Here is an 11,948-nt window from a genome sequence, read left to right on the forward strand (position 1 = left end):
ATATAAGGAGACATCACATGCACATATTCCCATATCTAGACGATTGGCTAATAAAAGCCAACACTCAACACCAGTGTCAAAATCACACGCAGTATGTAATAGATACCCTACACAGACTAGGCTTCTCTATAAATCTCACTTACAGCCATCCCAACTACAACAATACTTGGGAGCAAAACTCAACACACAAAGAGTAACTGCCACTCCAAGCCCACAGAGAGTTCAATCATTTCAAACTATGGTGTCAAATATACAACCAAATCACCATTACACAGTCAGATTTGTCATGAAACTCCTAGCCATGATGGCATCATGCATAGCTATTGTCCCAAATGTGCGGCTACACATGCGGCCCTTACAACAGTGCCTAGCAAAACAATGGACGCATGCACAGGGTCAACTTCAGGATCTAGTGTTGATAGACCGCCAAACACACTATTCGCTTCAATTGTGGAACCCTGTAAATTTAAACAAAGGGTGGCCATTTCAAGACCCTGTGCCTCACGCCATTCTCACAACAGATGCTTTAATGATTGTTGAGGTGTGCTCCCCACCCAATCACAATATACAAGGACAATGGGACAATCAACAAAGACAACTACACATAAATCACTTGGAACTGCTAGCGGTCTCCCTAGCACTAAAAGCTTTTCAACCCCTTCTAGTTCACAAACACATTCTTGTCAAAACAGACAATATGACAACAATGTACTACCTAAACAAACAGGGGGGGCACACACTTGTCACAACTATGCCTCCTAGCACAAAAGATTTGGCATTGGGCAATTCACAACAACATATGCCTGATAGCACAATATATACCAGGCATTCACAATCAGTTAGCCGACAATCTCAGTTGAGATGACCAGCAAACTCACAAGTGGGAAATACATCCCCAGATTCTACAATACTTTCACCACTGGGGAACACCAGACATAGATCTGTTCGCAACAAAACAAAACGCAAAATGCCAAAACTTCGCATCCAGGTACCCACACCCTCAGTCCAAGGGCAATGCTCTATGGATCAATTGGTCAGAGATATTTGCTTACGCTTTTCCCCCTCTCCCACTCATTCCTTTCGTAGTCAACCAAAGGAGTCAAAACAAACTCAAACTAATACTCATAGCACCAACGTGGGCTCGCCAGCCATGGTACACCACACTGTTGGACCTCTCAGTAGAACCGCACATCAAACTCCCAAACAGACCAGATCTGTTAACACAACACAAACAACAGACCAGACACCCCAATCCAGCCTCGCTCAACCTAGCAATCTGGCACCTGAAGTCTTACAATTTGGTTATCTAAACCTTTCAAATGAGGGTATGGAAGTCATTAAACAGGCAAGAAAACAGACAACAAGGCATTGTTATGCTAATAAATGGAAAAGGTTTGTTTTCTACTGCCAAGCAAACCAAATCACACCGTCAGATGCCTCCATACAAAACATTGTGAGTTATTTACTACACCTACAAAAAGCAAATCTCGCCTTTTCTTACATCAAAATTAATCTCACTGAAATCTCTGCTTACCTGCAGATTAAACATACAAAGTCACTTTTTAGAATACCAGTTATTAAAGCCTTTATGGAATGACTAAAAAGGATCATACCTCCAAGAACCCCACTGGTGCCCTCTTGGAATCTTAATATTGTACTTACACGACTCATGGGGCCACCTTTTGAACCCATGCATTCTTGCCAAATCCAATTTGTTGGACCTGGCTTTTTGACAGGGTCATCCCCAAACGTTTTGCTTCCTTCCTCCTATTTTTTCTGACCTGTTCTTGTTGGCTTTTGAACTCTGGGCACTTTATCACTGCTAACCAGTGCTAAAGTGCATATACTCTCTGTGTAAATTGTACTGTTGATTGGTTTATCCATGATTGGCTATTTAATTTACTTGTAAGACCCTAGTAGAGTGCACTATATGTGCCTAGGGCCTGTAGATTAAATGCTACTAGTGGCCCTGCAGAACTGATTGTGCCACCCACTTCAGTAGCCCCTTAACCTTGTCTCAGGCCTGCCATTGCAAGGCCTGTGTGTGCAGTTTCACTGTCACCTCGACTTGGCATTTAAAAGTACTTGCCAAGCCTAAACCTCCCCTTTCTCCACATATAAGTCACCTCTAATGTGTGCCCTAGGTAACCCCTAGAGCAGGGTGCAACATGGGTGAAAGGCAGGACATGTACCTGTGTAGTTTACATGCCATGGTAGAGTAAAACTCCTAAATTCGTTTTTACACTACTGTGAGGCCTGCTCCCTTCATAGGCTAACATTGGGGCTGCCCTCATACAGTATTGAAGTGGTAGCTGCTGATCTGAAGGGAACAGGGAAGGTCATATTTAGTATGGCCAGAATGGTAATACAAAATCCTACTAACTGGTGAAGTTGGATTTAATATTACTATTCTAGAAATGCCACTTTTAGAAAGTGAGCATTTCTTTGCACTTAAATCTTTCTGTGCCTTACAATCCATGTCTGGCTGGGTTTAGTTGACAGCTCCTTGTGCATTCACTCAGACACACCCCAAACACAGGGTACTCAGCCTCACTTGCATACATCTGCATTTTGAATGGGTCTTCCTGGGCTGGGAGGGTTGAGGGCCTGCTCTCACAAAAAGGACTGCCACACCCCCTACTGGGACCCTGGCAGACAGGATTGAACTGAAAGGGGACCTGGTGCACTTCTTAGCCATTTTTTGAAGTCTCCCCCACTTCAAAGTTACATTTGGGTATAAAACAGGGCCTCTGCCCTACCTCATCAGACACTTTCTGGAGAAGAAACCTGAACCAGAACCTGCATCCTGCCAAGAAGAACTGTCTGGCTGCCTAAAGGACTCATCTGCCTGCTTTCTACAGAGGACCGCTGCCTTGCTGAACTCTTGCCTTGCTGCTGAAGTGCTCTCCAAGGGCTTGGATAGAGCTTGCCTTTCATTTGGATGCCTTGTGTGCTGAAAAATTTGACGCACAGCTTGCTCCGCGGTGAAAAATTCACCGCACGCCGATTCTGAAAGGCGCCGCTCGACGTGACGCCTGCGGTGCAACCGTAACTTCGACACACGGCCTCGTCTGGACAACGCCGCCCGACTTCAGAAAGGAAAATCCATGCGACGCCTGCCGGGAGGGAGAACATTCCACGCACAGCCCACCAGAACGACACGCAGCCGGAAAACAAGCCTAGGATTCCATACACAGACCCTGGGACATCTGGTAATCCCGCGAACCACAGAAGGAGACTGTCCGCGCGCCGGAAAACGACGCACGACTTCCCCGCGTGAAAAATAACGACGCAAGTCCGTGTGTGCAGGGGAGAAATTTACGCACACACCATTTTCCACGTATCTCTTCCTCTGCGGCCCCTTTGCGGAGATTTTCCACTTTAAACCAGGTACTTTGTGCTTGAAAGAGACTTTGTTTACTTTTTAAAGACTTAAGACACTTTATATCACTTTTTAGTGATATCTTTACAAATTCATATTGCATCTTTGATCGTTTTGACCTGCAAATACCCAGATAAATATTATATATTTTTCTAAACACTGTGTGGTGTCTTTTTGTGGTGCTATACTGTGTTATTGTATGATTTATTGCACAAATACTTTACACATTGCCTTCTAAGTTAAGCCTGACTGCTTGTGCCAAGCTACCAGAGGGTGGGCACAGGATAATTTGGATTGTGTGTGACTTGCCCCGACTAGAGTGAGGGTTCTTGCTTGGACAGAGGGTAACCAAAAACCCCATTTCTAACATAGTTCTTAACTTGGAAGGTAGCTTTTCTAATAGCCATCACTTCACTACGACGAGTTAGCAAAATACAAGCGTTCACTATCGAAGAACCCTTTATACAAGTACACAAACAAAGTGGTTTCCACACAAATCCAAAATTTCTGCCAAAAGTCATTTCACAGTTTCATTTAAACCAAACTGTGGAGCACACAGTCTTCTTCCCACAGCCAGACTCAGTAGCAGAAAGAGCACTGAATACATTAGACATAAAGAGAGCACTAATGTATTATATAGACAGAACAAAACCATTTCGTAAAACTAAGCAATTGTTTGTTGCTTTCAAAAAAACCCAATGCTGGTAACCCTATATCCAACCAGGGCATAGCAAGATGGATAGTCAAATGCATACAAACATGTTACCTCAAAGCTAAAAGAGCTACTCATTACACCAAAGGCACACTCCACAAGAAAGAAAGGAGCAACAATGGCCTTTCTAGGTAACATACCAATGACAGAGATTTGTAAGGCAGCCCCTTGGTCTACACCTCATATGTTTACCAAATACTACTGTGTAGATGTGTTAGCAACACAACAAGCGACAGTAGGACAGGCTGTACTGAGAACATTATTTCAAACAACTTCAACTCCTACAGGATGACCACCACTTTAGGGAGGGTTACTGCTTTGTAGTCTATGCACAGCATGTGTATCTGCAACTACACATGCTATCGAACGGAAAATGTCACTTGCCCAGTGTACATCTGTTCGTGGCATGTTCCGCTGCAGATTCACATGCGGCCTCCCACCTTAGCATAGTATTATTTCTGAATTTGCAAACTGACATCCCTAACTTATTTGCTGGGTCAAGCCTTGATCCCAGTCTCCCTAGGACCCAAGTAATACTGTCCTACATGGCTACTCATGTTGTATGATATGTGCTTACAGTGGATTCCTGTTTTGGGCAGTGCTTTAAATTGGCCCTTACTGTCAAGTATTGAGTACCTGCCCTTAATTAAAGAGTGCTGGCAAGTAGGTACTCTGGTATAGGGTACCTGCACCTCTATAATTCAATTTCAAGAATTGTCTTTAGGCAAGAATAGATGTCAATACTGCTTCTGTTGCATATCTTACAATAGCCTACTCAGTACAAATGATGAAATCAATACTGTCTATTTGGCCTTCAAAAGGGTGTGGGAGCTAGAGAGCTCAACAGCAAAGAAACTCACTACCTTTTCAACTGTTAATGAATCGAGGAAAGGATGGAAAAAGCAAACAAGCACAAACATTTGTGGAAACAAGCCTAAAGGAAGCATACCGCACAAAGTGATCGTGAAAGCTTTATCAGCGTCATTGTGTAGGTTAGACTTGTTTTGGACTTCTTTTCATAGGCAGCTGTATGTGTTAAAAAAGCCAGTGACAAGGTCTGACCTTTAAATATTGCAATGGAGCAGGGCAGGGGCTCACAGGAAGGAGAGGTGAAGTTGTGTCTGGAGAGAGGGAACACTGCAGGAAAACGGTGCAGCAGCTGCCTTAAATGGATGAGAACTGTAGACTTAAGTAAAGTGGCTCTGCAGAACCCAGTGGAGAAGGGTTCCTTCTGCATTACAGAGAAAGCAAGAAGTGCTTGAGTCAGGAGCAAGTCAGAGCAACAGATTCCTGGAAGAAGGGGCACTGAAGGATCACTGAGTGAGGGAAGTTAAAAGGCAATGGTAAACATACCTGTCAAGTTTCCCAGCTCCAACTGTGAGTAGCTGCTCTAGGTTTTTATTTTGTATTATGGGGCTTGTGGTCCAGGGTCTATAAGATAAATAGGACTACAAGTTCCAGAAGGCAAAGAAAAACATGGACTGCAGCAGTACATCATACACAGCTGTGGGGATCTTGGCAGGTATAGATAAAGAAATGAGGCATGCACCAAGAGGGTGTAAATGCTGCACTGCAGAATCCTTTGTGATACAACAGACAGGAGATATGAAACAAATGCTATGGAGTGCTGGAGCACTAAGGAGGGACGGACTGATTCAAGACTAAGTAGGGAAGGGCCACTATGCAAATTTAAAAGTTAGGTAAGGAGATGGCACAAGCTTGGATTTAACATTATAGGAGTCAGAAGTGGGTGTGAGCTGCAGGAGGAAGGATTGGGAAGCCTAAGAGAATAGTCTCCCCTGTATTTCTCATGCCCCCGTATAAGATACAAGGTGTGATTTATTTGAATAAGCTTTCCCACCCTAAATACTCAACTTCTCTCCCAAAACCGTAAGTCACACATGGAGGCTTAAGGAGGCCACCCACCCACTCCCTGAAAGTCAAATATTTTGCTCTGGGAGAATTTGAAGACCACTGCCATGAAGAGATTCTACTTATGTTCCAGGTCTACAAAAAAAGGAGACAGTCATTTTCTGCATTACAAATGTATTTGTTCAAGTGAAGCTGTTTTGTGGCCTACTTATACAGTCCTCAAAATCTCTCCGTTTTTTAATGTGATCTTAATCGTTGCAATGGTTGTATAGCTTTGGTACATGCCTTTCACTTTTTTCTGGATTAGGCGAATTGTTTTTCCTGTACAATTTAAAAATTAAGTTTGGTGTTAAGCACTCACCCACTGTTTAATTAGGTAGGCATATAAACCCCAGATTTTGATTTCCGCCTTTAAGGAAGTATATAACATTGTTCTAGATGCCCTTGCAGACTGACCTCCTGCTTTATAAAACAATAAATATTACTGTAATGGGGACTTATGGAAAACTTCAAAACCTTTTTTCTAGCTGGTTTCAACTACAAAATACTCTCTAACCAGTAAAAATGTTCAGCTGAACATCTAACTTTCTAAGGACTAATTTCCAAAGATAAACTTCATGCCAAGATAAGCATATTTCAATCCAGAGCATCATCAATAACAATATGGTACAAAAAGGCATGTAAAATGTCTTCAACTTTATCCTACAAGTTAAAGACCCCAAAGTTATTTGCCCCCAGTACTGATTTCGAGCCACTTTTAAGTAGGACATATTTCAATAGTTGTATCTGATAGTACTTCTGATAGTTTTAAAATGTATTTTCTATGGACCACAGTTTGAGCATGTGATGAATGTCACCACTCTGCTTTAAGTTTTATCTAGATTCAGACTACACAAAATTCCAAGGTTGAGCTTATTATATTCTCACTATATTTAGAAATGACAGCAGCAGAACATGCACATACATATTCAATGATGAATACATTGAACTGGGAATGTCCTGAAAGGGAAACTATGAAGCATGCAACAAAATAGGCAAGTTTGATAGACTGTCCACTAAATGCTCTCAGGGGCAGTAGGGGGGTGGCATTTTAGGGTCTGGGTGGAAAAGTTATGACCGAGGATTAACACAAACATTCAGATACATCTTTTAAGAAATAAACACTAATTTTAGTCATCAGAGGTAGGGTAACCCAATATGGAAAAAAGGGCTCAATTAAAATAGATAGCAGCAAAAAAAAAAAAAAAAAAGAAAAAAAAAAAAAAAAAGGAGGCGAGTGGGGCACAACTCACTAAATGTCAAACTCCTTTAACTATGAAACAATGCTTTTCCAATTCGAAGATAAGGCCATGACTCACTTGGCAGAGTAGTTACTTTAAAGATTGGCTTTTGCCCTTAGGCAATTAATAATACATGCAACTCTACAAAAAATAAATTCAAAGTTTGCTTTTGATACTCGTATCAAAGCAGTTCTTAACTCTATAAAGGAGATAATGAAACAGATTTTCAGCCATGAAAGAGGGTCCCATAGGCTCACTGAATGCAGGACTGTGGACATGAACTGTTTTTTTGCAATGATCACAGTCTTCGAAGCAATAGTTACTATGATAATTTAAATCAATGAGGAATGTTGGATCGGTGACCAAAAGAGTGCCCACAGCCTCCACAGACCGTGTTTGCTACCCGCATGGTCATCCTACAACCTTAGCAATGTTAGCTCACAAACTGCACGACATATAGCGTAAGACATTTTAGTCAAAAGGTAGAACTCATCTACACAGCTCATCTTCTCATACACTCTGCCACCGATGTCCTGATGGGGCTTCCAAAAGGAAAGGAAGATGGCTGAAGATGGAGGAAAACCTCCTGATCACAGTTCCACTGAGTTAGTTTTCACCATTAATTACAGACGTGAGAGAATCCTTCCCAGGAAGCATGAAAGTTAAAATAAGACTCTAATGTATGCTGCAGAGTTCAGACAAATAATGGTTATTTTTATCTCTTAAGGTCAGTGAGCAAGTGGCAGAAGTGAATTCTCTACTACAAATGCAATCCTACATTTCCTGAAGTGACAAGTACATTAAAGCACTTCACCAAGTTAAGTAATATCACTGTTTCACAAAATATGAGTTAGAAAGGAAGTAGTTTTACAAACAACAATCACACAGGGAAATTGGGAACATGGCAAAACAAGAATTATTACTTTGCAACAGTTCTACAGCCCATAAAATTTGTAAGAGTGCATTGCCCAAACAAGGCGCAACAAACACCAAAAGCTACTGAAAACACAATTGCAACTGTACCTTGGAAACCACTTGGCATGCTCAATCCATGGGTCATCACCTGATTCCCAACATCTCAGTCCACCATCACAGCAAAAGCATTTGACGTCATCATTGCTACCTCAATATAGTAAAACAAATAAATCATATGCAAAGCATGCTTTCCATAAATAATTATTTAAATTAACAAATACCAACAAAAGCCAAAGTCCTTGGATGAATGAAACTTACCCACGTAATAAAAACCAGCATTTGCTAGCTGGTCTGGTCGGACTGGGATTCTTGAAGGCCAACTGATGAATGTTTTGACTCTGGCAGCATAGGTTTGCATGCTGACATTGGAAACATTTAATCGCGACTGTTCTGCCATCTGGCTTTCCAGAAATGGACAGCTCGGAAAATGTCTGCGATGCTCTGACAAAGCGTTATCTTTAGGTTCCCAATTATTGAGTTGCCCTCCACAAGTGAAACAGGTAACTCTGTCTCCAGGTCCAGTGTAATAAAAGCCTGCCCTTGCAAGTTCTGTTGGGGAGAGAAAAGGAAGCGGCCATACCTTAAAGGTGCTCAACCTGGCTTCTTCTGTATTCAGCAAAGAGATGGGCTGGTGGGGCCGAATATTTAAAAACTCTTCAATGCCTTGGGAAGTTACTGGATCCTGAGAAAAACTGGAGTAGGAAGTGCTGAAATATCCACTCCGATCTAAAGTGGATACTAAGGAGGTCGACTGTGGAGACTGCAAGAGGCTACTTGTAGCTGGAGGAGAGAAAGCTGAGTGAGATGATGACCCAAGATTGCTAACTGAATGCAAACCCTGAAGGAAGCTACAGCTCGGATAGAGTTGTTTGTGTTTTTCCAGAGCGTTGTCTCCTTTTTTCCAGTTATCAAGCATCAGGCCACAGCTGAAGCATTTTACTTTATCATTCAAGCCAGTATAATAAAAGCCTGCCCGGGCCAGACTCCGCTCGGACACTGGCATGTTCGGAGGGAAACTGGAAAATGTGGAGAGTCGATAGAGTTCACATGAGAGGTCATACTTGAGCTCGTGCACAGTACTGTTGCTCATCAAATGTGTCAGGAATGGACTGCTCTGCAGAAGATTCATAATGGAATATTTGAAAAAAATGGGGAAGGTCTCCCTCTGGGAGGTAGTTTTGTGCATTATTTCACTTTGTCACTTTTATTGTCACTACGCAGCCACAAGTCAAGAATCATAGTGTGTATTTTTATTGATTGTTACTTTTACATAAACAAATACAGGTTTGACCTCAATTCAATCTAAATCTGTCTTAATGCTCCGCTGGTAAATGTACTAATACAAAGGTCAGCTCCACAAAAAGAAGAAACTTGGACTTCTTCTTGTAGGAAGCCTATGTTCAAGCACACAAGTTCACGTTCAGTGGGAGTCTAAGAAAAGACTAAATTGCTTTCGATGGCGTGTAGAGAAGACACTGGATATACATAACTCTAACTTACTGGCACCCTCTCAAAAAGCTCAATCAAGAGAAGGACGAAACAGATTGCCAAAAGGTTTCGTGAAGGACTAGAGTTAATTTTACAAACAATTACTACACACACATCCTTGGTAACCAGCAAAAGTTAAATGAGTCCTGCATAAACTTTTAAAAAGTCATTTGCAGATCTGCCAAACTGTTAGCAATTGTAATTTAAACTAAATCTTTTCTGCAATAGTCTTAATGTGTTTTATCTGCAATCGGAAAAACCCTCAATGCCTCCAAAGCAGGCTTGGTTTAGCCATGCTCCATTGACAAGGCATCTGCAGTGCTGTGAGAATAGGGCGACAAAAGAAAGAGGTCATTGCTTTCAACGGGGAAAGCAGTGACAATGCCATGTAAAAGGTTTCAGATGACAATTAAAATCTTGTATTTTAGCATTAGCTCTAGCTGTGGTTAGTCTAAAGATTAAATGCAAAGCTGCGATACACCATCAGGATCCATGTCCCCTCAACACACAATTGAATATAAAATGCACTTTCTGCTTTATTTCAGTACTTCCATAACCATTAAATATTCAACTGTTGTTTTCTCAGGGTTTTCACAATCCACAAGAATAAGGTTTAACCTGAACAATTTGGCAAAAGCTAGATCACCAAAAAAGAAACTTTACAATGGCCAAAAAAGATCCATTTACCACTTTTCAATCCAACATCTCAACTGTAGGTTATGTGGCCCAAGTGAATGTTCATTCACATGTGTCACTTTAAACACACACTAGGCTATCGGACTTGCTGTAGCAAAGCTTTTACCTAGCTGTGTATGCAGAGCCACTGAAACAAAGGCAGTAGACAAAGACTTGGCATGATGTATATTGCTTGCTTTGTCAACACAGCAGTATTTTTAAATGAAAAGCTTTTCAGATGACTTGTCTCTGGTTCTCTCAATCATTCGCTGCCTTATAAAAATGTTTCAGAACCCTCCAAGGGAGGGGTTCCATCACGGATTCTTTATAGACCATTATTTGTGTATCTGCTCCTTAAACAAGAACAAAATAATTTACCACTTCAGTATCTGGTTTCTTTTTTGGTTCACAAAACTACCTCCCAGAGTTTAGACCAACATCCCCTTTAAGGGGTTTAGGGTTCCATTTGAAAGAGTATGGCTCAACAGAAGAAATAATGAAAACGAAATGAATCCAGTGTGTATTTTGGCTGCAGAACTCTGAAAAGAAAAAGAAAAAACACACGTTAGAAACAAAACCCATTTTAGTTACTGATCTTTCAATTAAAACACAAAAATAAAAATAGTGGAAACATTTTCAAGACACTATTAGACTCTAACTGAAATATGCAATTCTGATTCTTTTCAGGGTAAGTTTTATTCCTGCCCATCTACACAAGCCCTTGTCAACGTTTAGCTCTGTTCTGGTTTGTTTGTTCGAGCAGTGCACAATCTAAAACTAAAAGCAAACACAAAAAGAGTAGCAGAAGCAATTAAAAAGCTTGTTGTAGGAAACACGATATATAAATATGAAAACATAATGCAACAACAGTCAACATCAAAAAGTGCTACACAGTGGCATGTAGTGCAAGAACATTGTAGGCCCAAATCTTGTACTAACCAGAAAAAGGTGAAGCGTTCACTTGAGGACATAGTAGAATAAATAACCTGAAAGGGTTGCAGTTAAAGGCCAGTTGAAGGCCAACTCTTGTTTAGTAAGTAAGAAGGAATTTATGACTTTAGCACATGGGCTCACTGGCACGTACCTTGTGTTTCCAAATAGATTGCAACTTGAATAGACAATGGGTGTGGGAAATCTAATTAGTTCCGAATGTACGGAGGTCTTAGATTCACAATGGTAAAGCACACGCTATTAAAACATTATTTGCTGCAAATATTCATGCATTCAAGAACAAAGAATTGTTAGTTTGTCAAGCACTGTTACAGCTACAATTAAGAGTGTGTAGAGGATTAGGTCAGAGCTTGGGGTTACAGGGGTTGTAGTGTTTTTCTGTTTTCAATCTGTAACTGACAAGTGAATTATTTTTTGCAATAAAGAACGTGTAGTAATATAGGTTAAAGTTTAGGGTCATTGGGTCACAGGCAGAATGTTGTTTTTCCACAACTAATGTATACTTATGTAGTGATTCAATGTTTGACATTTTGTAAAAAAGGTATTGCGGACTGTGAAGCAGCAAATTGAGACAGGCTGTTTACTTGTGTTGACTCCCTGTTGCAACAGTAAA

General features: G+C 41.0%; 1 protein-coding gene across 1 annotated transcript in view; it reads right to left on the minus strand.

Annotated features, from left to right (window-relative positions):
- Positions 1 to 11,948, minus strand: part of LOC138248638 (inhibitor of apoptosis protein-like) — a 65,432-nt gene that overhangs the window by 17,416 nt on the left and 36,068 nt on the right. The window contains exons 2-3 of the mRNA XM_069202371.1: positions 8,480 to 10,923; positions 8,270 to 8,369 (exon numbers count right to left, since the gene is read on the minus strand). Coding sequence (XP_069058472.1) covers positions 8,270 to 8,369; positions 8,480 to 9,407 — 1,028 coding nt within the window. The 5' untranslated portion in view covers positions 9,408 to 10,923. The remainder of the gene's footprint in view (positions 1 to 8,269; positions 8,370 to 8,479; positions 10,924 to 11,948) is intronic.

The sequence above is a fragment of the Pleurodeles waltl genome, chromosome 8, assembly GCF_031143425.1.
Source record: "Pleurodeles waltl isolate 20211129_DDA chromosome 8, aPleWal1.hap1.20221129, whole genome shotgun sequence".
In the NCBI taxonomy this organism is placed as follows: Eukaryota; Metazoa; Chordata; class Amphibia; order Caudata; family Salamandridae; genus Pleurodeles; species Pleurodeles waltl.